This window comes from Dipodomys ordii, unplaced genomic scaffold (assembly GCF_000151885.1).
Source record: "Dipodomys ordii isolate 6190 unplaced genomic scaffold, Dord_2.0 Scaffold122, whole genome shotgun sequence".
In the NCBI taxonomy this organism is placed as follows: domain Eukaryota; kingdom Metazoa; phylum Chordata; class Mammalia; order Rodentia; family Heteromyidae; genus Dipodomys; species Dipodomys ordii.
Window position 1 is genome coordinate 3,533,081 of NW_012267338.1, and position 24,837 is coordinate 3,557,917.

A 24,837-nucleotide genomic window follows, 5' to 3' on the forward strand; every position below is an offset into this window, starting at 1 on the left:
GAGCTCATTGCTCTCTGTGGCTTCAGGGAATTCCCGTGTAGGGTTGCTGTCCCAGTACCCCTGATTCCTTTCCAACCACTCCTTTTATATGTGAAGAATGTTAAATTTATGTCACTATGTCAGTCTTCATGTCATACTGTTTATAAGCATGACTCTATTTTTTCAAGCAAGATGAGATAGACATACTTTGTACTGAGATAATATTTTATTTTAATTTTCACCACTTATATACAAACACAAGTTAATAAAACATCACAGAACAGTAAAATTTCATAGTTAGTATTTATAGGTGCATAGTTTCATGCTCACATAGTTTCTTTTTAAAATAGTATGGATATCAACAGATTTCACAATACATCATTAGTCTTAGACACAATCATCAAAGACACCTAAAAATCTTAGAATATATGATAGCAAATCACTCGCAACTTTTTGACAACAGCAACAACATCAACAACAGCAACAAAATCAGTGAGGATTTAGAAATAAGTGGTAGTCACTTAGGTGTTTTTTTTTTATTGGTTTTAACATGGTAAGATTTGAAGCCACAATATCCACGGCACACAAGGACCCTGCTACTATATATTCATGTCAGTGAAGGGAGCACCGAAATGCAGAGTGAGGGCAGGGACAGATACTTCGATCATTGCTGATGGAAGACTCCAAATACACTGTACAAACTTTGAGAAAAATGTCACGATTGGGCATGTTGGAGCTGAGCACTTGCACAGGATGGAACATCTGTCGGTATATCTCAAGAAACTGGGGATGGCGACGTGTTTTATGCTTCAGGTTCATAGTCTTGATAGCCTTCCTAACATTGGGGAAATCACCAAGAGCATACATTGTTAATGGAAGGGACTGGTCGTCAGTGTGTACAGCAAATGATACAGGACATGACTCGCCACATAAGAGTAAAATTCATACTCATCACAGTTTTTTGAATTATTTTGCAATGAATGGTCCTATTTGTTATCATTTTGGGCACACTTTTCATATAAAAATGGAATTACAGAAGTTATGGTTTGCCTATCTGGGTTCTATTTCTAGATGGGCCACTTGGTCATCATGGGACTTAGTCCTAAGAGGACATGTGGGCTGGCCTCTATCTTAGTTTCCTCAACCAATGAACTGTGAGAGTGAATTTATGAAGTCTCTTTCATGGCTAAGATGTGCTAGATCTTGGAGGGGAATTAAGATATGTAAAGAAAAGATACAGTATTTTTCTCCTTTCATCCATTTGAAAATTTCACTTTCGTGTAAGTCTTCTATGATTATTTTTTTCTTTCTTCTTTTCCCCCTTCTTGTGCTGGTACTGTGGCTTGACCTCAAGGCTTGGGTGCTGTCCCTAAGCTTTTTCACTTATGGATGGTGCTCTACCCCTTAAGTCATAGTTCCACTTCCAGCTTTTTGGTGGCTAGTTGGAGGTAAGTGTCTGACAGACTGCTGACCTGGCTGGCTTCAAACCTCAACCTCTGGATTTCAGCCAACTGAGTGGCTAGGATTACAGACATGAGTTTTTGGCACCCTGTCATAATTACTTTTATTTTATTCTACTTGAAAGCCAGGCTGCCATACAAAGTTTGAACGACATCCACAACAAAAATACTGATGGTTGTAACTAACCAGTTCAAGTAAGTCTGCCTAAAGTATATCTCTAATAATATCAGGATTCTGCTATAGAAAAACTGACTTTTAAAAACTCAAGTTATGTTTTGAAGAAAGTGCAAACTGAAACAGCAAGGTTGTAATTGTGTCGTACAATGAGTAACTTCATTCATTTCTGGAAACTTAGTGTCTCTTTATTCTGTTTCCTAACTTCGACCCACCATTACTTAGTGCTCCCCAGACATAGCCACGTACATAGACATGTATGCCTTTGCTTTGATATTTCCATTATCAATGCTAGCATTCTAGAATGTTCTAGAGTACTCTTTTAGAATGTACTCCCAATATGCCCATAGTCTCCTACACAGCCTCCACAGCAAAATTTCTCCTGATTGCCTAATACAGTTTCTAATAGAAGAGAAATCTGAGAGTGACTAAGTTCTCGAACTACCTCTTAGGAAGATCCAACTTGAATCCTAAAGCTTATTATTATTATTTTTTTGGTCGGTCGTGGGGCTTGAACTCTGGGCCTGGGCACTGTCCCTGTGCTCTTCAGCTCAAGGCGAATGCTCTACCACTTGAGCCACAGCGCCACTTCCGGTTTTCTAGTGCTTTATTGGAGATAAGAGTCTCCTGGAGTTTCCTGCCGGGGCTGGCTTTGAACCATGATCCTCAGATCTCAGCCTCCTGAGTAGCTAGGATTACAGGTGTGAGCCACTGGTGCCCGGCTCTAAAGCTTATTTTGTAGTTTGTGTATATAAACATTTACCTCAGAAGGCATTTCATAAGCCTCGTTGTCAGGATCCACAGGCATATCTTCCAGAATTCCTTCTTGCGGGGATCCCTCTCCACTCTAGTATTTAAAAGAGAAAGCATGAATAATATGAAGTCTTATTTTTCACTTTTGAAATCACTTCAAGAAAATCTTATATATGATACATATATGGGAGATGGCAAAGAAGACAGCCCAAAATCATAGTCCAAAGCTTCAATTCACGTGACAGTGAACTATAAAATAATAACGGTTAACTTAGCAAGACATGGTGGCTCACACCTGTAATCCAAGTTACTTGATCTTACAAGCTAGTAGGTTGAACTCAGTCCAGGCACAAGTTTACAAGACTCTGTTTCAAACAATGAAAAATACTGGGCATGGCAATGGAACTCTCATCTCAGCTACATGGGAGGAGCAAATAGCAGAATCGTGGTCCAGGCTGGAACTATTTGACTTAGAATATGACTGAGGACTGAGAATATAACTTCAGTGGCAGAGTAGATAAAAATGTATGTTGATGTAAAAGTAAATGGATGGGAAGAAAATCCAACCATATATTCAAAGCATTTCATTGGGGTGTTACTTTTGCTACTTTTATTCTTTTCTGAATTTTGAACATGTATCTACATAGAAAATTTTACAATGTATTTTCAATGATAAAAAAGGAAAGAAATCCCTTTCTAAAATTTATACTAGGGAGGACTGAGTCTGCATGTAGTAGAAGAAAATAAGATACATGGGCAGATCATTTTTCTAGGTCATTTCCTAAAAAAAAAAAAAGAGGCTACATAAAAAATTCAGCCCAAAATATCCAGGGCTTTATTTATACTCTCATCAGATACCTTTTGTGGCTTTGCATTTGTTCCAGAAAATCAATTATAAACAGATGAAGTTCATTGATATTCTAAGAACAGAGATGCATCAACAGCCTAAATGGGCTTGCTTGCAGAGATCAAATGGTCCCTCAGCTCATGTTACAAAACCATGTCAGATGTAAATAATATCTCCCTCTGTTTTAATCAGGAAGTGACTGACAGGTGAGTTCAGGGATGTGGAAATGGTTGACAATGAAAGAACTTCAAGCTCAGTAGGTCAGCCTATCCTGCCCAACTTTTTTCTATGACAAAAAGTGCCAAGTCGCTTATAATAAATGATCCCCAAACAACCTCACTTTTAAATGCACAGAGAGATACTGCTTCATATCTTGAGGTAAGAATAGGAGATTCTGTCGTGTGGTGGATATGTACCTGAAAGTGCCATAGGACCTCAGTTCAAATTCTAGCTTCTCCAGAATATTAATCTTTTGTGATGTTGGTATAGTTCCTTATGCTTCTTGTAATCATCAGTTAATCTTAGTGCCAAAATGAATCAGCAATGGCATACATACATACATACATATAAGCATGTATATATATGCATATATAGTATATATATATATACACATATATACATATATATACCTGTGAAAACAACTGAGATTATTAAACCCTTACTGATGCTTAGATAACTACAGGTGACAGTCAAATATGAGGAAAGTATGCTAAATTTCTTCTTTCTATACCTTTTAAATGTGACTAGTAAAGGTTTCAGTTCTTTTAGTGCAATTGGCTAAAAGATTTTTTTGAAGTAGGTTTGACAATCGATATGGCAGACCTGGCCTGGGTTTTGCCCCTCTTGTGCAATTCATGTTGGTGAACACATCTAGTGTGAGTGCATATGTACCTGGGGCAGTCAGTGTATGCTCTTGAATGCTCTTCCAGGTGAGGATGAATATGTTCCTTGTTAATTCTTTATCTAGATCCCTCAGGTGCTAGGAGCAACTGAAATCCATCTTTTTTCATGTTAAGTATTGCTTCCCTCGAGCGCAGAATGTTGACTGATGTAAAAAAAAGTGCATCATGTATAGTTCTGAGCACACACTTTGCTAATCCTTTCAAAATTGAACTCTAAAGGTCTATAGCCAAGTATCATTTGCTTGGAACTAAGAACAAAGTATGAAAGTTGTACTCTCATGTTTTTCCATTTAAGTAATCACCGTATTTCACATCTTCTTGAGAAAAACATCGGCGTTTTAGAGTTTAAACAATTGGCTTAATTGTGAGCAAATGTTTGGAAAATCACAGTGGAAATACAAATAGAGTAGTAAAAGTTTAAAAGACAGATGTTAAACTATGAAAATGATGATACATAGATAATGAAGAAACAAGGAAAATCCAAATAAGAAGAAGGAGCAAATAAGAGCCTAGGACTAGTAATAACTGTAATAGTAGTAACTATCACAGTCATAGTAATAACTATCAGTAATGCTAGCAGGTCCATAATGTCAGAATGTTTTACAAGAAATAAATATAATTCTCTCCTGATAACTGCGGTATTTGTATTTGCATACAATCTATGCACATATTCTTGTACAGTTTAAATCATTTCTAGACTACTTATGATACCTAATACTATGTAAATACCATCCAGGTAAGTATGTAAATAAGAACTGTATTGTTGAGGGAACACTAGTAATAAAGTGTGATTATGAAGTATTTTCCAAAGGCCCATCGGTTGTCAACTTGTAGTAATACCGGGAAGTGGCAGGTAAAGAGGTCGCCTTTTGAGGAAGGAAGTTAGGTCTTTGGAAGAGTGACCTTGAAGTCATAGTTGAGAGCCCAGCTTCTTCCTGTCCCCCTTCTTGGTGTGTGGTCTCCACAAGGTGAGTGGCTTACTTTGCTCCATACCTCTACCATCTTGTAGACTGACAACCCAAGCCCAAATCCCCAAATCAACTATAACGAAAACCTCCAAAGCTGTAAGCAAAAAGATGAATCTTTACACTTGATCAGAATTTATAAAAAATATAGTTGATTTGCTCATCTAAAACCAGTGTAAAATCACTTCTTAGGAAAGAAATATTATCCCTTCTAAAATCCCGACTCTCTTCTGTTAGCAGCTCAGTGCCTGACACATCAATGGCAAAACCATGTAATTACTGAGTCATCTAATAAGGTACCATGACACCGCATCAACTGCGGCTCCTTTTCCCCTGTTACACGAATACAGATCTTGTTGCAAATACTAATTCACAGTGGGAAATCTGAGAATAAACTTCGTTGGTTGTGAGTGGGTCTCGTGGTGAAGAAATATTATAAATGTGTTCAGAGACACTTGAGTTGGTTTATTATTTTAAGTTTACCTGGGGGGGGCTAGATTCTTTTTTAAAAAATGCCCTCTAGCTGTACAAAGGAGTCACCATTTCACAAAGCAGTTTATGAATACTTGCATCTTGGTCAATGTTGTTCCTTTCAACATTCATTCATCCCCTCCCCAACACTCCTTCCCTCCCTTTTCTTAATTTTATAGGGTATGCGTTGAAATTTTGACCGCATTTCCCTTCTTTTTTCTCTTCATGAGTCTGCCTAACCTCCTTTTGTTGTTCCTTTTGTTGACATCTGATTTAGCCTTTCTAGGTAATTACAATGTGAGTTCTTCCCTGAATCTACCCATTTCTGTTAACATGTTTGTATATACTTGCATTCCTCCTAAAGTATCTACTTGTATTTTATAAACTAACTTCTAGCTTCCACGTATGAGAGAAGACATGTAACCTTTGCCTCTCCAGGCCTGACCTCCTTCACTGAACAATTTTACCCAGGTCTTTCCATTACTTTGCAAATGATGCAATATCATTCTCCAGAATGGATGAGTAAAACTCCATTGTGTATAGATACTACATTTTCTTCATTCTTAAACATGGCACCTCAACGTGAAAAGAGGAAGGTCGACTTTGTATTCGACTGAGAACTAGGGAGTCATTTCCATTTTGCAAGCGTATTGATATTTCAAAAGCTAGCAACAGAGGAATGAAAATGTTGAGAGGGTAGATTACTTTGTAAAGTAAGTATTTTAGAGAAGCCTAGGGAATGCTAAAAAGCTTTCAAGAAAAATAATGACAGGCTAACTCTTAAGTATTTGCTTTAAAAAGTAACAGGAAATGGGTCTTACATTCTGACTGAGAGAAAATATTTGAGGTGACACTAACCACTTCTAGGTGAAAAGATGGGTAGGACTTAAGGGCCCCAGGGCCAGCTGGGACCTGGTGGCTCACGCCTGTAATCCTGGCTACTCAGAAGGCTGAGATCTGAGGATCGAGGTTCAAAGCCAGCCTGGGCAGAAAAATTCATGAGACTCTTATCTCCAATAAACCACTCAGAAAACACTGGAAGTGGTTCTTTGGTTCAAGTGGTGGAGTGTTAGCCTTGAGCACAAAGAAACTCAGAGAGAGAGAGAGAGCACCCCAGCCCTGAGTTCAAGCCCCAACTCTACGGTGATTAAATCTGCAAACATTAAGTTGATCACCTGTTAGTTGCCAAGAAAAGCAGTTTATTGGAGACCTAGAGCATACCATTTCCTGAGTAGTTTAGGACTTTGTACTAAAAGGTGTTCTAGTGTTCTTGGATATGGTTTGAAATATCATCACTTGAGGTTCCTACACCCTGATGATAACTGGCAAAGGTTTTTGTTTTTTGTTTTGTCTGAGCCACAGGCCCTCATCTTTTTAAACTTTATGCTGGGGACAACTATTCTTCCCTAGCCCTGGCCCCACCTCCATGCTCCTCTCCGTTCAGTTCTCACTGTACGGCACTATCAGCCAGTAAGTCCATGGCTAGAGGTTACACTTGTGAAGTCAGGATGTTTACTTTTTTAATGTAAGTATCAGAGAAATGCCGTAGTCCACAGAGACTCTGAGAGAAATCAATGATCATTTCCCCATCCCATTAACTACCTTTTATTTCTTGTCTTTTCTCTTCTATTTGGCACTAACTGATTATTTGTGTTCTTTTAATTATTTTGAAGAGCAGCCATTATTTTGGGATTAAACACCCAATAAATCAATACAGAGTTGTGTATTTCATCTCATCCACACATTTCCTTTCCTTAACTCGGCTTTATTTAGATCTCCTTTTGTTGTCTATCGACTAGGAACTCCTGATTTCGGTCTCAGGTGTAGTACATGAGGCGCACAGTATACCGTAGCGCTCTCTATGGTCTTTATGCCTGTATGTGAGATGGAGATGGATTTGGGGGATGCTCTCTTACTGTGACACTGTGGAAGGAGGGTACTAGCTACAACAATCACTCGAAGTAGTTTCTAACATACTTCCTTCCCATCAACAGTTCTACACACAACTTCTTCAGAAGCCCAGGAGACAATTCACTTTTAAGAGCATGGTATCGGTAACAGACTAATAAATGGTACCTGTGCCACTCTGAGTTCATGTAAATATCTCAGGTGGAAAATGGTGACAATAAAATCTTTTCTCAGAATGCTGTTGTGAATATTAAATGAGATGACACAGAAAGTAGCATTGAACGAGCAGCACAGACTTACAGGAACCCCAGAGATTCATGAAGCATCCCCTATGTGTTCGGTTTTTTTAAGCATTTTAAATATCCCAATAAATGCATATTGTATCTGACCTCATTAAAGATGAATCACTGGGCTTTATCCATTTATGGCTACTTTTACTTTTTTTTTTTTGTCTGTTGTGGGGCCTGAACTCTGGACCTGGACACTGTCCCTCAGCTCTTCAGCTCAAGGCGAGCATTCTACTACTTGAGCCACAGCGCCACTTCCAGTTTTCTGAGTGGTTTATTGGAGATAACAGTCTCATGGACTTTTCATGCCTGGGGTTGGCTTTGAACAGAGATCCTCAGATCTCAGCCTTCTGAGTAGCCAGGATGACAGCCATGAGCCACCTTTTTAGACAATGTTTTCTTGGAATAGGTTGAAATAAAAAAAAATCTTGTTATTTAAGGATGGAAACTTTGTAACTTATTTCATCAGCAAGCTCTGCTCCAGTCCCCAGTGACATACAATATCTGTCTTTCTCTGCCTCCTTCAAACTGTAACATAGTTTCCACCCCAGCTCCTTCTTTCAGTTGCATGGAAACAGGGTGGTGATGTGAGTAGCAGATGACTGAGAACATTCTACTGACACACAGGAGAGTAGCAACAGAGCCACTGCTGCCAAGTGCAGGTCTTGAATCTTCTTTACCAAGGGCAAGGGGAAATGTGGTATTAATACTTAAAGATGAATATACTTTGGTTGCACTATTCTTTGGCAGTACTGAAGTTTGAGATCGGGGCCTGAGGCTTGCTAAGACAAGTGGTCTACCGCTTGACACAACCCCAGATCTTTTTGTCCCCCTATGTAGTTATTTTCCAGGCAGAGTCTTGAATTTTTGATCAGAGCTGATTGGAATCAAGAGCCTTCTATCTAGGCCTCTTGTGTAACTGGTACAAGAGGCAGGCTCTACCCCGTAATGTGCTTAGAATAAAAGAATACAACAACAGCTGTTTTACAATTAAAATTACTTTTATATGAGTTTGTTATTTTCCTTTTCTGAACAGATATTTTAGGCCACTTATACCTTCTTCCCTTAGAAACCATTTTGCTTACCTCCTACTTTTGTTTAATTTTGCTTAGAATTTTAAGAAAACGAACTATTCAGTCTTTGCTAGCTCTATCTTTTCCAGTGCTGGTATTTTTTTTCCTCCTGACTCAGGTTTTCCTATCCTATTTTTCACACCTTAAACAATCATTTGGTGTTGAGTACCTATGCATCCCATCTCGATGACAACGAAGATATAGGAAGTGGAAAGGTGATTTCATGAGAAGGTCCAATAGAGTAGAAAAGTCATTGCATGTTATTTATTTTCCTGGCAGATCAAGCAGGTTTAACTTGGGAAGACTGTCTAGCGAAGTTAACTTTTCTCAGGCAAATGAAATAATTGAGAACCATAAATGTTCCAAACCAAACCAAGCAACAGCCAGGCTGTAGAACTATGCTGAGGTTTTGTGTATTTATGCAGGGCAGATAACCAGGGCAGAGCTCTTTATGGCCAAATGCCATTCCAGTTGGCTAATTCCTGCTCAGTTTGACCAAGGTGATTGAAACACTGGTATCATCACACAGCCATCTCCATCTTCAAAGTCATCATCATTCTCATTATCGTCATCATCATCATCACATAATTAAGTACCAAAAAAGACGTAATTTTTTTTCAGAAGCCATTTTCAAAGAAGGCTCTGAGTAAGTATTTTGAAATGACTTTTTATTTTCTTTTCTTCCTCTTTTTCTTTTTTAGTTGGTCCTGGAGCTTAAACTCGGGGCCTGAGCTCTGAGCTCTTTCACCCAAGACTAGTGCTCTACCATTTTGAGCCACTGCTCTATTTCCATTTGTTGGTGGCTCACAGACTTTCCTGCCCAGGCTAGCTTCAAACCATAAGCCTCTGATCTCAGCCTCCTGAGTAGCTAGGATTACAGGCATGAGCCATCAGCACCCAGCTCAAGTGACTTTTTTCCCATCATTTTCTTCCCCTGATGGTGGGAGACTAGACATTTCAAAGGAGTCTCTAGGGCTCATTGGAAAAGTGCGGAAGAAACGCTGATGAGCTAAGGAAGCATTTCTATTAAAAAAAAGGAACAAACTTATTACATCAGAAGACATACAATAAATATAATGGGGGGGATCATAAAATTCTGAATCCATTTTCTTCATGGTGAATAACTTGTTATAATTTGACAGAATATCCAACAGCACCTGTTTACCTTTCCAATCGAGGTGTTCAAACCACACATAATACAGGTGATGTAAACCAAGATGTCTTTAGCACGTTGTTTTCTCCACGACCTAGCATAATACATAGTCAATGAGTTCACTGATTACTCAGACAGATGGGCAAGGGGCTAGGTTTAATCACATTCATACCAGAAATCATTTCCGGATGACTGTTTAAAGGTGAACGTGCATGTATGTTGTTCCTAAATCTCTAGGGAGTTGATATGTGGATATTTCACCACTAGTTTTTCAACCTTCCACTGCCAAGGAATGTTCTTTTCTCCGGGCCTCTCTTTAAATGCCAAAGCTATTTCTGGCAGGTAAGATGAGTACTCCTGGTAGGATGAATAGTCAGTATTGTAGAGAATAAGACATTTGAGAGGAAGGCTGTGCACAGGAGGGAAATAACAGGGCTGAAAATACAGTAGTTGTGCTTCTGCCTACATATAACCTAACACATAAAAACAAATAGATGGTGTTTAGAAAACACCGTGTTTTCTAACCTGCATGCTGCGAGCACTTCATACAAAGCAGAGGTGTTCTTTCCTAGTCTCGTGAAGGACGATTTAAAACTAAGAGCTCAGTCTCCGAGGACAGTTTATTGCTCAATCTTGAGGCACAAAGAGGTAACAGCTACCATTTTAAAAAAGCAATGTCATAATTCAAGTTGGAGAGACATCTTATGGAAGATGGTTTAGACTTTAAAAGATCACAGGGATAAGAAACCCAAAATACTTCCATGCAGTTTCTGCCTAACTGAATTTATAAACTCTAGGGGCTCACTGAAGTCCTTGGCCTTTAAAAAAAATTGCAATGGTGGAAAACTGGGTATAATTTGGATGATCAATTGTGAAATTACACCAAAAGAAAATGTAGCTAATGCATAACTTTAATATTTATTACTGCTGTCTGTTATTAATTTTTTGCCAATAGTTCACACCTATGTTTTGATTATTCTTTTATTTTTTAATTTTATTTCACATTTGAATAGTCATTTATACCTAAATATTTCTACTCTATCGATTGGTCTATCTATCTATCTATCTATCTATCTATCTATCTATCTATCTATCTATCTATCTATCTATCCATCCATCCATTTGTTTGTTTTATGCCAGACATAGGGCTTCCACTCAGGGTCTGGATACTGTCCCTGAACTTTATTGCTCAAGGCTAGCACTCTGCTACTTGAGATACATCTCTACTGTTGGCTTTTTGGTGGTTCATTGGAGGTAAGAATCTCATTGACTTTCCCTCTGATTTGGAACCACAATCTTCAGATTTCAGCCTCCTGAGTAGCTAGGATTATAGGTGTAGGCCACCAGTGACCAGTGTTAATATTTCCTAATTTTGTTTTTATTCAGGCCTTTTACTCTCACCATTTGAAAGGTCTGTTTCTTTTACATTTCAATCCTCCAACTGAGATTTCAGTCATGTTTTCAGTCCCAGGTTGATTTTGTCAAGCAAAAATAATAATTATTATTATTAATAACCAACAGGAAAGAAAAGGTTGTTTTGGTTTTTGTTTTAGTTTTTTTAACAATAAAAGGCCCAGAGTCAATATAAAAGGTCAAGTACTTCAGGATGTTCTGTGTCTTGAATGTCTTTCTACTATAATTACTTGCAGTCCGGGGTTAGATAATTACTATGGGACTCTACGATTGTCCCTTTTCTCTGCACAGATCACCACAGTAATTAAGATGGCCTCATTGGGGACAGTTGCTGTTCTGCATCTTTAAATATTTTTAAATCCTTTAAGAGAGACAAAAAAAGACATTAAGGAACAGGATTGTCTCTTAGACATATTTTCTGATGCACAGATATTCTTCAGTACAGAAAAAGAAAGAACAAAATCTTCTGCAATGTTCTCACAGCCTTATTTCTGCACATTTTAAAAAGGAGGTCATTATGAAATTTGCACATCTTGTCTGACCTGTAAAGTGCTTCTCAGATCCAATTTCATTTGAGGTAGTAGAGGAATGTGAATCAGGTGCTGGCTGTGAGCGAGAAGCTAAAATTGTATTCACACAACATCACTGCTGCCAGGTGTGAAATACAGTGAGGCAAAGAAGCAAACTGATAATTGATCAGCTGGAGACTGGGGCAGATTCACCTAGGGATAGATTTCTTGGGGCCTTCTTGGATCTGGGCAGAAGTTGGCTCCTGGCCACAGAAATGATAAGTAAAGCGTATCTACATATAGTCTGCTTTACTCTAAACAATACAAGCAATAATAAGCAAACTGAATGATGAAAATTGCTTTAGTTTCCTCACCAATTTCCTTATCTACCTTCTCCCAAGGCTAGCTCACTGCTCACTAGAAGAAAAGGGATCTTAGAGACTAGAACTGGTAACTACTTTATAAGTACTGAACAGTCAATGAACAGCGCTATCATTTTTTGGTGAATTCTTCCTTGATTATCTTCCTGATTATCCTTCCTTTGTGGCCTCTCAAATGCTGCCTGTAGATTTACTGATTCAGTGTAAATTGCTATGGTTAGAGATTAATGGTGTGGGCCAAGAGTTTCCTTCTATTGGGAAGTGAGGACCAAAGAATGAGGCCCACATCACATACTATGTACCTCCAGCAGGCATTTGTTCAGTTCCTGCCAATAATGCTAGCTAAAACCAGAAAACAAAAGTTTACATATATGATATGATGCCCGTGCAGGAAATAGAAAATCCAGAGTCATGTGTTAACTTGTAGATTTCTATGCAGTAGAATAAAGAAACTCCACCTCCCTGCCCAGTAAACCGGTAATCACTTGAGGGTCTATTCCTTCTGCTCATTCTTATGATCAATCTGTATTCCTCAAAGTTTCCCTCAAATCAGCTTTTCCAGCTTACTGCTCTAATTTTAGTCATTTAGTTGGAGAAATCTCTTGACATATGTTTATTTTTGTAAGGAAGTCATGCTCTCAGTCAGGTATGGTGATACCTGTTTGTAATCCCAGGATTTGAGAGGCGGATGGAGGAGGATTATGAGTTTATGGCCCATTTGGGATACAGAGAAAGTTCAAGATCTTCCTAGGCTGTGTAGAGAGATCCTTTCTCAGAATAATGCAAAAACAACTCAGAAAAATAATACTCATATTTTAATTTTTTAACTTTTGTACCGGTACTGGGGCTTAAACTCAGGACCATTGTCTTCCACTCAGCTCTCTCACTCCTAGCTGAGGCTCTACCACTCAAGCCAGACCTCCAGTCTGGCATATTGCTGGTTAATTAGAAATGGAGTCTCCAGGACTTTTATGCTTAGGCTGGTTTGGAACCATGATCATCAGATCTCAGCCTTCTGAGTAGCTAGGATTACAGGCATATGTCACCCAACGCATTTTTTACTTTTTCAAAAATATGTAGAGACCAACTGCTAGGTTTTACCGAGCCATCTTTCAGTTTCTATGTGCTATACAATTTAAAGTTATTTTAAACACCAGCAAATATTTTAAGCCTGCTTAAAATAAGATTTAGATCTTTCTCAAATAGTATAATTTATTACCTAAATTGGGTAAATTTGCTTGCAATGTTCCCTAAACAATGTTAAATACACAGAAAATGAAGAAGCTATTTTCTACGTTCTCCAAGCTGTTCTCAACACCATGGAGCTCAGTGAGATTAGAAAGATTTAAAAACAAACAATTCCCGCCCCCCATGTCCTAGGGGAGGTTGCTGTCAATCGTTTTATTTGTTTTTTTTTTATAAATTATATTGTTTCTTTTGTTTGTCTTTTTGCTTGCAATACATCGTATACATTGGTGACTTTAGAGAAAGCACATAATTTACTCTCAGCTTCTTTTCTGAAGAATCAAGAAAGCATCCAGTAGAGGCAGAAAGACAATCACTGCCCACCTAATCAGGTGACGTCAGATGGACAAAAGCCAACAGGCTTCAAGCAACAACGGTGGAAGTCCTGGGGAAGAGGCTCTTCCGTGACCCTTTGCAAAAGCCTTTTATGTTCAGCATGTGACGACTCTCCTGCAAACACGAAGTTACCTCCCAGGTAACCTTTCTCAATTCCCACTGCACTCCACACACAATCCCAAAGAGATTAATTAACACTTGCTCCAGGAAGAAACATAGACAACAGCATCCGATAGCAGACTACTCCTTTGTGAGTCAATATAAAACTTACAGAGAGGAAAGGACATGTTCTGAGGCAGCTTTAGGGAAAAAAAAAACATTGGACTTTATTGCTTAGAGTCAAAAGAAATTGTTATTCATGGTAAAACAATGAAATTTCATACAGAGTATCTGCTGGATTTATAGAAATGGTCTGTTAAGAGGCTTATAATAATAAAATATATCATCTGTTTTTTTAAAGAGTCTATTATTACAACCTACTTTGAAGATTTAAATAAGTTCAAATACTTGTGCTCCAGTAGAAAGGCATGAATAGAATGAAATTTGTGTATAGTATAAATTACACAATGTAGTTACAGATACAGTTTGATTCTTGAAAGCAAAGTACATTTAGCATTCAGATCTCTCTAAAATAGACATTTGGTAATTGAAATTCAAGACTCCACAGTCTTTGAAGAAATCTATCTAAAAAGGCAAATGCCTTTGAAAATCTGAGCTTATAACTACATTCCACATTGACTGCCAAGTGATGATCTCAAAGCAAGCGTGATCTATCAATTACAAACTTCTGTTCATAGAAGTGAAGGTATTGCAGGGCTTTTCCTAACCATTTATTGTTATTTTTGTTGCTTATGTATTATAGAAACCATGAATAAACACCATAGTTAGCAATATGTCCCCAATAAGCCTTAATATTAGTTAACACATGCATATGCAAATATATTATGCAAATATATTTTATATATTTATGTTATATATTTATATAATGGTATTTGTTATAAAATTATATTTTATAATATAATCTATTTATATTATATATAAAGATGCTATATATATAGATATATTTAACACAATGATTTTCAAATTATCAAAATGGATACATAGGTATTCTGTGACCCACACTGCTGTTACTGTTATGATCATTGTTGCTATAATTGTATTAGTTCTTTCTGGCACACTGTTGGGTATAAGGCATGTGTGATTTAAAAGGATAATGTGAATATCTTTGCTAATAGAATTCACACATCTAGACATGAACCCTAACATCTTTCTGTATTTAGTGAGGTCTGTCTTTATCTAATCTTCATCTCTTTTCACACTCACCACATCCTGGTTTTGTTGACCTCTTTTGTGCCATTAACAAGACTAGATTCTCAGATCTTTATTTTACTTCATATTAACTAACATTTGCTAGGCAATACTACTAGGATTAGAACTCATGATCTTATGCTTGCTAGGCTAGTGACTAAACCATTTTAGTCTATGCCCCCAGCCCTTTTGGCTTTAGTAATAGTTCAGGTAGGATCTTACATGTTTTGGCACAGACCCACCGGGCTCAGATCTCCATTCTCCAATCTATGCTTCCCGTGTAGCTAGAATTACAGACAAGAACAACCCTACCCAGCTTCTTTGTTCAGATAGAGTCTTGCTAACTTTTTTGCTCAAGCTCACCTTGAACCATAATCTTTCTGATCTCTGTCTCCTGACTAGCTGAAATGACAAGGGTGACACATTGTGCCAGTCAGGCATTCAGATCTTCAAAGCTTTCCCATGTAAGACTGCCTGGTCTTGAGTACTTCCATCTCACATTTTTAATAACCCCACCCTCCAGACATTCTCTCTCCTGTGACATAACTGGACTCTTCTCACCCTTCTGAAGTTAATTTAAATATGATCTTATATAAGCTTTATAGAAGCTGGTTGTCTGAGTCAATCCAAATGGGTAATTGATTTGCCTTCCTATTACATAATCTAGATGTGCCTATTTTAAGATGAGTAGATTGGATATAATGGTGGGAGGGATTGCAAAGAATGATGCTATGGTGTAGAGATCCGGAAAACAGTCTCATTTCCCCGGCCTAGCTCTCCGGGGACAAGACTGGTGTCCTCAGAGAAGAAGGGCGGCAGTAATTGCTGTCAGCACTGTTTTGATCGAAGTGATTGGGCCACTCCAGACAGAAGAAACAAGGTCACGCTCAAGGGTAGAGGTGGCGAGACTCCTCTCTCCCTGGCTTGAAAGCAGCAGATTTCAAAATGGAAAGCCAAGCGATTCAAGTGAGCACATTTGTTTTCGACCACATGCTAGACGGCCTTAGATCTTCCAATATGTCACTTGGGAGACGAGGGGAAGGGGGGAGGAAACAGTCCAGCAGATGGAATTTGCCACAGAAAGCAATCATGTTTATCCTCAGGCTGTCAGGCCAGAAGACGCCTGGGGTTAAGTCGGTGCCCTCTGAGATGGGGGACAGTCAGTGACTGTTAGCAGTTACAGATCTGTCTCTATGCCCAAACAGATGCCAGCGTCCAGGAATTATCAAAAGCTACAAATCAATCTCAGAGTCTGGTCAGATGCTCATGCACTGCTGTTCTCTCCCGTCCTTGCTACTTAATGGATGCGGTGGAGCTGTCAAACAGACAAACAAAAAGTGTGGATAAATGTTGCTACCCAATTTAGGGTGACTCATTCGTCAGACTTGATGCTGTCAGGGAATTTAATCTGTTTTCTAACTAGCTTTGTTTTTAGCACACCCATAATCTGCCTGTAGGTCTCTCTAACTTCAGTGGCTCAATACATTTAAGCCTTTTATTTGACTTGCAACCGTGAAAATTGCAACTCATTTGATGATCTGATGGCACACATACAATAGATCTATGCAACCATGGATATGCTTCTGTGCTCTTTTCCTAGTAATGTTCACGAGCTGTCCTGAATCATCTTCTATTTTTTTCACTCTCCTGATGGGTCCAGCATTTAAGAGGTACAGGACTGTGGTAGATTTTGTGCTGAGTGGCTAGCTAGATTTTATTTTTCCAATTGTCAAACAAATTAGTTTGTTTGGTAAGTGAACAGAGTGTAAATGCTTTTACTGCTTTAAAAAATAAATTCACCTATTTGACATCATATCAGTCAGTAAAAAGAAAGCATACGTGCTCTATAATAGATAATAAAAATTAGTTTCAACTGAATTACAAGATATTCCTCTGCTATGATTTAAAAAGATAGGCAGACATCTACTTCTTCATCTCAAAACAAGGTTGAGCACATAATGGTATATGCTTCAATGATACTTAACATGCTCTCTCATCATTATTGCTTTTAAGCTTTAAAATGCAAAATATTTATTTGATTCTTTGTGTGTATTGAGTTTTATCAAGATTTTAATTTTTCTAAGAAAATTTTATTCACTTACATAATCAAAGTATCCAGGCTTTTAAGATCTCATGAGGGGCTAATTTGATGTCTACCTTTTTTATTAATTAACTCATGAAGAAGATTATTATGAGCTTCAAAGAAAGAGGCGTCATCTGCAAATAGCTCAATTTCCAGATTCCAACAAAACCATCAACCTATTTATAGCCCAAGACTGAGTCAGACAGGTTGTGTGTGCTCTCTGATATGGCCATATTGTGTAGCCATAGGGGTTTGCAATAATAAGGTTCAGTCATCCATTTAGGCTCCAAATGAAGCTACAGCAGCATCCATTTGTGGTTATGATAAACCACCAAGCAAATGCACTGTTCCTGAGCCCATGTTAAAAATTACACAATGGAACTAAACAGCTGCACATTTCGAAAATACAAATGTGTAGAAAATTAATTCAAAGCATGTGGATGCTTGTTTCAAATCTGAGAATCATAAACACACGAGTAAAATAGCAGACCATGTTTGTTACTGTTATAATTTCATTTAATCAATTCTACTAAGGCTAATATATAGACAGCCCTCCACATCTATGGCTTTCATAGCAGTAAAGTCTGCCCAGCTACAGGCCAAAATGTTTGGGAGAAAATTTGTCTGTACTGAGCACGAACCCATAGTTTACCCCCACTATTCACAGCAGTGTAACAACTAGTTATATAGCACTTACCTCAATATATGTTAGGAAAGAACAACATATTTTAATCATAATATCTGTGTGTTTTGAGTAGCTGGGATTTCTGTGTGACATTTCAGGTGTACCTGACTCATAGCTAGCAGTTTTAGACTTGAAATTGCCTTTCAAAGAAAGTCTACATACCATTTGTTGATAGGAGGTCTGTGGGAGCTTACCTTGGTACCTATATAATCAAAATGCTCATGGGAGGAGATGAAAGATTTTAAGTTTAATTGTTAAAGAGTTGCTATGATATTTATTCTAAACAATTGTGTTCCATGTCTGTCTTTCAGCTTTATTATCAACTGTTCAAAATCATGGGGGTAAGAAAAACATCATGAAATAAAAATAAATACAATACAATAAAACTTATTTTGGAAAACTGCTAATTTCCTAATATATATACTGCCTGTAGTCAGAATATCTAATCAATAATCTTTTGTGCATTTCTTGTATTTGCATAAAGCATATTGTTTACTTTGTCCTTTTTTATAAGAAATACAAAGTTTATATCCACATATAAAGAAAAATTGAAATAATTTATTCCTGTTTCCAGGCCTTTGACTGAATTAATTCTTCTGAAAAATAATTTTACTTTAAAATACTTTCATTGGTGACATAGCCTTTCTATTCTAGTACAGAATATATGAGTACATGTTTACTAACATCATTAATTATCTATTTATTGTTCCATAGAGTTCCTATTTAATTTACCCTTTTATTCCTTTCTCATTGATTTGCTAAAGTTTTGGTATAATTTATTATCATTAAAATTTATTATCATGAATTTAAATGGAAATGTTATCTATCATCATCTGGCAGGAAATATTTAAGAACTATGCAACTCTAGATTTCCAGATGCCAGGAAATATGCCAAGAAGCACAGACTTATGAACTTGACTATGATCTGTGCTGGCTGTTTTCCCAAGAGCTATTTGAAGTGATGTGATGCAAAATGAATGGGTCAGGTGGCTGCCTCATGGGCTACTCTTCCTCATGGAACCTTTCTGGAATTTTTGCTTTTCTTCCCAAAGCTATGATCCAGCATGAAACTGGACAGACACAGCCTGTCGCTGCCCAAGGTCCAGTTGGTCTGAGTCAAAGGAATGAAGGACTTGGTATTTCATCTGAATAGTACCATTATGGTAGCCCAGAAGAAGAGTGGAGAGTGGGCTGGACACGTGCCCTGGGAAGGCTTGGATTGGAGCAAGGCCCAGACAGTAGGAGTACTTCTAAGACAACCTGTTATTTGAAAACTGGGTCAGAGAAACCCATAATTACAGTTCAATTATAGTTACAAAGCATTCATTCATAGGAGCTCTACTCACAACAGGGGGAGGCCAGCACCTAAAAATATGTGCCAATTCTTTCTCAGCTTCCAAACACAGATCGAAAGCCATTCACATTTCATGTATATTTGTCCCATGTCACTCTGTTTTGTTTTATTTAGACAAATAATGCTTTATAATGCTACGGGAAATCTCACGGCTCAGAAAATCACTGATGAGGATGGAAGGAATTCACCATCCTAAAAACTAGAGCTCCCAGCTACTCTGCAACACCACTCAGAATGTATATGGCTGCTCAACCAGGGCACAGCTGTGCAGAGAGCCTGATTGGAAGTGGAGCCTCACAGCTTTGGACTGTAATAACCATTCTTAAAAAAGAAAAAATAGGGGTGGTAATGTATGCTTTGCAAAACAAATAGAGCCCTCAAGTGTTATTTTTTAGTGATTTGACCTCAAACCAAGATAATCTGGGCTGTCACTTCTACTTCCTTGGCTGAATTCAATGTGCCATATATTAGACACACTCAATAAATACTGGCTCAATAAATGAGCAAGTGTTGGCTAATAGGAAATTCTGTGGGTGTACTTAAAGTGGTCTTAGTGATCATCTATGTTCATTGAATTTCTTAGGTTTAGCAGCCTGACCTATTTTCATTTTCCAATTTCCTATTTATTGTTCATAAGAAAAGATGGTGTTGACTAGTTATTCTTGTAATATAATCTAGATGGTGTGGGTTTTCTTAATATGTAACTTTAAAATTTACTTTAAATCTGGACTAGTCTACATCCTCTTAAGAAGCTACAGATCAATACATGCTTTCCCTAAGTAAAAGCTTATTAATATGTACAACACTAGATAATTTATTGCAAGATAAATCATGTGTATTGCTCCTACAAGAAAGCTATAAGGCTTCAATTATGCTTATAAAAAACAGGAGACATAACTTTTGAATAAAGCTTACAAAGGCATTCAACTTAAAAAAAATCTCACTATGTAAAATCAACCAAAAACAATAGAAGGGCCAAAGCTATAATTAGTCATTTAATTTCTGGCTATTTGCAAACTAACTTACTGTAATAACTTTGGGTGAATATGCTAACTCTTTAAACCTTAGCTAAGCCACTGGTAAATCACTGTTTGCAGTGACTCAAGCTTGAAATACTAGCTATTTAGTAGGTGTAGATCAGCAGATCATGGAGCAAGGCCAGCCTAGGCAAGACACTAGTTTGCAAGACTCCATTTCAACCAATGACTAGAATAGTGGTGTGTGCCTATCCTCCCGGTAACATGGGCAAGCACAAATAGGAGAATCGCAGTCCAGATGAGCCTTCATATAAAGTGATATCGTATCTTGAAAATAACCAGAAGTGTTTCAAGCACAAAGTCTTGAGTTCAAAACTCAGAAACACACACACACACACACATGCATGTGTGACACACACATTTATAAGACTTTCCTTTGCAGACCTATCATTAGAAGGAACCTGGAAAGAGAAATACATGAAAATGTTCACTTCTTTCTAATCCCAACAGAATCACTTCATTGGCAGTCCATGTGTGCACGAATTATAGAATATTACCATTCTTTGTTGCTCAGCTTAACCAACATCAGATTTCACACAACATTTTAGCTATGTGGTACCTAGTTCTATTGTGTCATTGACAGGCACTATAGTAATGCTTTGAAGTTGTAATGAGAGTAAATGTACTACCTAAAGCCCTGGGTGGACATTGCTAATTCATGTACTTAGCCTCTACAGAGATGCGATTCTACCTAAGTGTGTTTTATCCCTTTTCCATTGTCTACCCCTCTCTCTGTGTCCCTCCCCTGCCTGTTTTCCTGTTCCCATTTCCTGGTGCTGATTTTGTTGGACTTGGACCTACTCTTTCTAAAAACAAATTATACTATTTGAGCCCTCCAGCAGTACTTCAGACAACTTGTTTGTAACCACTTGTATCTCATGTGATGTGTTTACTTATAGATTTATAGGTACATTCTGAGTACTACAAATGAGGGAAACAAAGCAGTATTGGTTTCTCCGGATCTGGCTTACTATATTTAATGTAAGTTTCACCTGTAATTGAAAGCTTTCCATCTGGGTCTATCAGAAGATGTGAGATGTGAAAATCAAGTCCATCATCTTCACTGAATAGCAGTAACTATCACCAAGTTACTGTAGCCATGGGTGCACATAATGCTAAGGGCTATGTTTAAGTAGTAGGAAGTTGAGGTAGTCTTTATGCTCAACTCACTTGTGAAGAAATTACATAAGAATTATGGCATCTTTCTAAGGTCTCATAGCCAGCAAAGGGTCTGATAGTTAAGATGCTCAGCTTTCAAGATACAGTATAAATCTTCTTTTTTTTTATTACCATAAACCTTTTATTGTCTGTTCTTGACATTCAGCCTTTTCAGCTCCATATCTACCACGTATGTAGTCATGACACTAAATTTTTCATTTGCATTAGAAAACTAGCCTGCAGAAAAAAATAGTGAAAGATGACAGAGTACACCAATGTGCCACTAAGGTGAGGCGGGGAATCAAAGGGTTCTTTCTAACAGCAGATTTGCAGAACTGCAGGTAGGGAGATCTAACTGCAGACCAGGGGAAAGGTGAGAGGGCCCTGAATTGTGTTACTGATGGTAAGCTTGAGAGGAGACACGAATTAGAAAAGAATGGAGTAGACGGGATGACTGACAGGATGGAGGGAAAAGACAGCTATAACTGCAGTTATTCAAAAAGAGTTTGGATTTCTGACGCTACTCTGAGTTTTACTCTCCATCTGGACTAAGTGCTCCCAGTGACTTCTTCCCCAAGCAAAAACACCCCTGTTTCTTAGTCACCTAACATCAAAAGGAAGGAAAAAATGATGTGTTTGCCTGCATACACAGATAAATTAGTCCTGGATAGACTTACTTCAAATTATGTTATTAACAACAAAAATACAGTCAAAATAGGATTTAATGGTTTTAAAAAAATATTTCCCAGTAAAACTCTTCATCACCTCAAAGCAGAATTTAGCATACTGTGAATGTTTCTTAACTCAAGTGGAAATTTATCTTAACAATGCTTCCATAGATGAAAGAGTTCTTGACACTTCCTTAGATCTACATAGAAATAAATGTTATGTAAGTGAAATCATGTGACTTTTCAAGAGTGTTCACGAGTTGCAGAAATAAAATAGGTGCCATGGCTCAACTTCTATCACTTCAGTAGAAAGGCTAATTTTAAAAGACATTTTCCTTAGAGTTACTTATGAAATCCCATGGCAAGCCATGTTTTATCAAAAAAAGGTTAGCCCAGGAGGCGTTTTTATTACATGCATCATTAAATGCAAAGTGAAAATATGGCATGTGTTATTAATTTAACAGAGAAAGAAAAAAAATCTCAAAAGAATCTGATACTGGGTAAGGACTTTATCTGAAGTAGATTTAGAGTACAGTTTTCTTTTTTGCCAGTCCTGGGGCTTGAGCTCAGGGTCTAGGCACTGTCCCTGAGCTTCTTAGTCTCAAAGGTAGCTCTCTACCACTTAGCCACAGCACCACTTCCTGCTTCTTCTGAGTAGTTTATTGGAGATAAGAGTCTCACAGACTTTCCTGCCTGGGCTGACTCCAAACTACTATCCTCAGATATCAACCTCCTAAGTAGCTAGGATTACCAGTGTGAGCCAGAACTCTGCTGAAAAAGTATGTCTTTTGGTTTGGGGTGGTTGTTTTGGATTGCAGATAAATTTGGTATCTAATGTTGAGGGTGTAATACTGGAAAACCCAGGATTAGTGTTACAGTTGTCTGAGAATCTTAGGTTGAAATATCTATTTTATTACTACTAAGGCTTCCCTAAGGTAAAGACCAATGTCACATGCATATCAGGCTGCTGACAGATTTGTACAGAAAGAGAATAACATAGTGAGATTGAGAAAGAGAGAAGAGATAAAAATCGGTAGCTACAAAAGTGACCTTAGCGGCTTCTCCATCTGTTGATGTTTACATAGAGAAGTAATTGCTTTAATATAGAATATAACATCAAAATATGCAGGTACAAATGAATAAATGTATATCCATAAAATTGGTAAAGATCAAAGACTGAAGTATTGTTAACTGTTTCTACTTCACATATATATATACACATACATTTATAACATTTGCTTAAATATATATAAACACACATATAGGACATTTGCTTAAAGGTATAAAAACTTATTAAGGTTTTTCATGTTGAACTGAAACATTTTGGACAAGGAATTACAGGTGATAGTAAAACTAAATTTAATAAAAAGGATTCATTTTTATCTGGGTGGGGTTATGGTTGCTATGGTAACAGCTAGCTACTCATCAAATGCATTGTTCCCAACAGAACATTTCAGAAGTGCAGACGGTAAAGTAGGGCAATATAATGAAAGAAAATGTATTAGGGTCCTTTTCCCTCATGTCTATTTTAAATTGCAAGGCTTAAATTACTTTCAAAAACTTTCCAAGTTTTAAATATACAAACACATATCCATCTATCCATAGTTCTTATGGAAGTAATCACTTCATTATGAAATCTCATGGACACCAAAATAGAAAGCAAACCCTTTTCTCTGTAAATCAGAAGGGTCGTATATTATAGTCATCCCATCTCTTGCTTCCTGTCACTTCTGAATAGGATTTGGTAGCCAAACCCACAAAAATTCTGGCATCTGGTCTGGACTTTATATTGAAACAATTTGGCATTTAGCTGCAAAAACAGGTTGAGGATTAATACTGCTTCCCTCAGCAACAGGCTCCATGCCAAACAATTTTTAACCAAATCCTTGGGCCCAATGTTCACTTGTGCTACTCAGGATCTATTTTAAGTTGCTATGAAGGCTTGGAAAAGAGTGAAATGTTGACACTTGTGAGATACTAAACCTTAAGCTCCATTCTACAATTAGTTTCAGAGTTAAAAAAATAAAGAGAGGAAAGCAAGCAAGACATACAACTTTTCTCTTCCACCTTAGAGTCCAAGAGGAGTTTTCATTGTTTTAATTTGTTTTGTTTTTTAAATTTACTGGTAGAAGACATTTTCTTTGTGGAGAGGGATTCACCTATGACAAAAAGCAATACGCTTTTCATGGAGGATTCTGAGGTTCAGCAGAATTTGGCTGGTCTAGAATTGCAGTGGAATTGGATGCAAATAAGACATATGACACCAAGAGAGGATTTATATTTTCCAGTCCACAAGTGAAGTGAGAAGTGGTAAGAATTCTGCTTTGTTCCAAAGTAAATATTCAGTTTAATTAGCTCAATACTCAAATTTCCACCCACTCCTCAAAAGCAGACCTACACGTAGTCATTCTTGTCACCTTCCGCACACTTCTCTTACCCACGTTGGTACTTTTTATCTTCATTCTCACTTAACTGTCTCAGACCTTCAGTGATCTCTCACTTATACCTGTGTTTAAATTTCTCAAGTGGAATTCTTCTCTACTCTTCCCTCCTTTTTCTTTCTCTCTAAGCATTTATTAATGGTATAAAGTAGGAGTTTTCATTATGACATTCCCACACACTCATAAAATGTATTTGGATCATATTTGCCTTCTGTATTGCTCTTTTTTCTAACCACCCCCCACTTCC

The 24,837-nt window shown here is 37.6% G+C and overlaps 1 protein-coding gene across 2 annotated transcripts in view; it reads right to left on the reverse strand.

Moving 5' to 3' along the window:
* Positions 1-454: 454 nt before the first annotated feature.
* Positions 455-24,837, reverse strand: part of Snca (synuclein, alpha (non A4 component of amyloid precursor)) — a 55,842-nt gene continuing 31,459 nt past the window's right edge. For both annotated transcript variants that reach the window (XM_013029736.1, XM_013029738.1), the window contains 2 exons: positions 2,378-2,461; positions 455-814 (listed from right to left, as the gene is read on the reverse strand). In XM_013029736.1, coding sequence (XP_012885190.1) covers positions 782-814; positions 2,378-2,461 — 117 coding nt within the window. In that variant the 3' untranslated portion in view covers positions 455-781. The remainder of the gene's footprint in view (positions 815-2,377; positions 2,462-24,837) is intronic.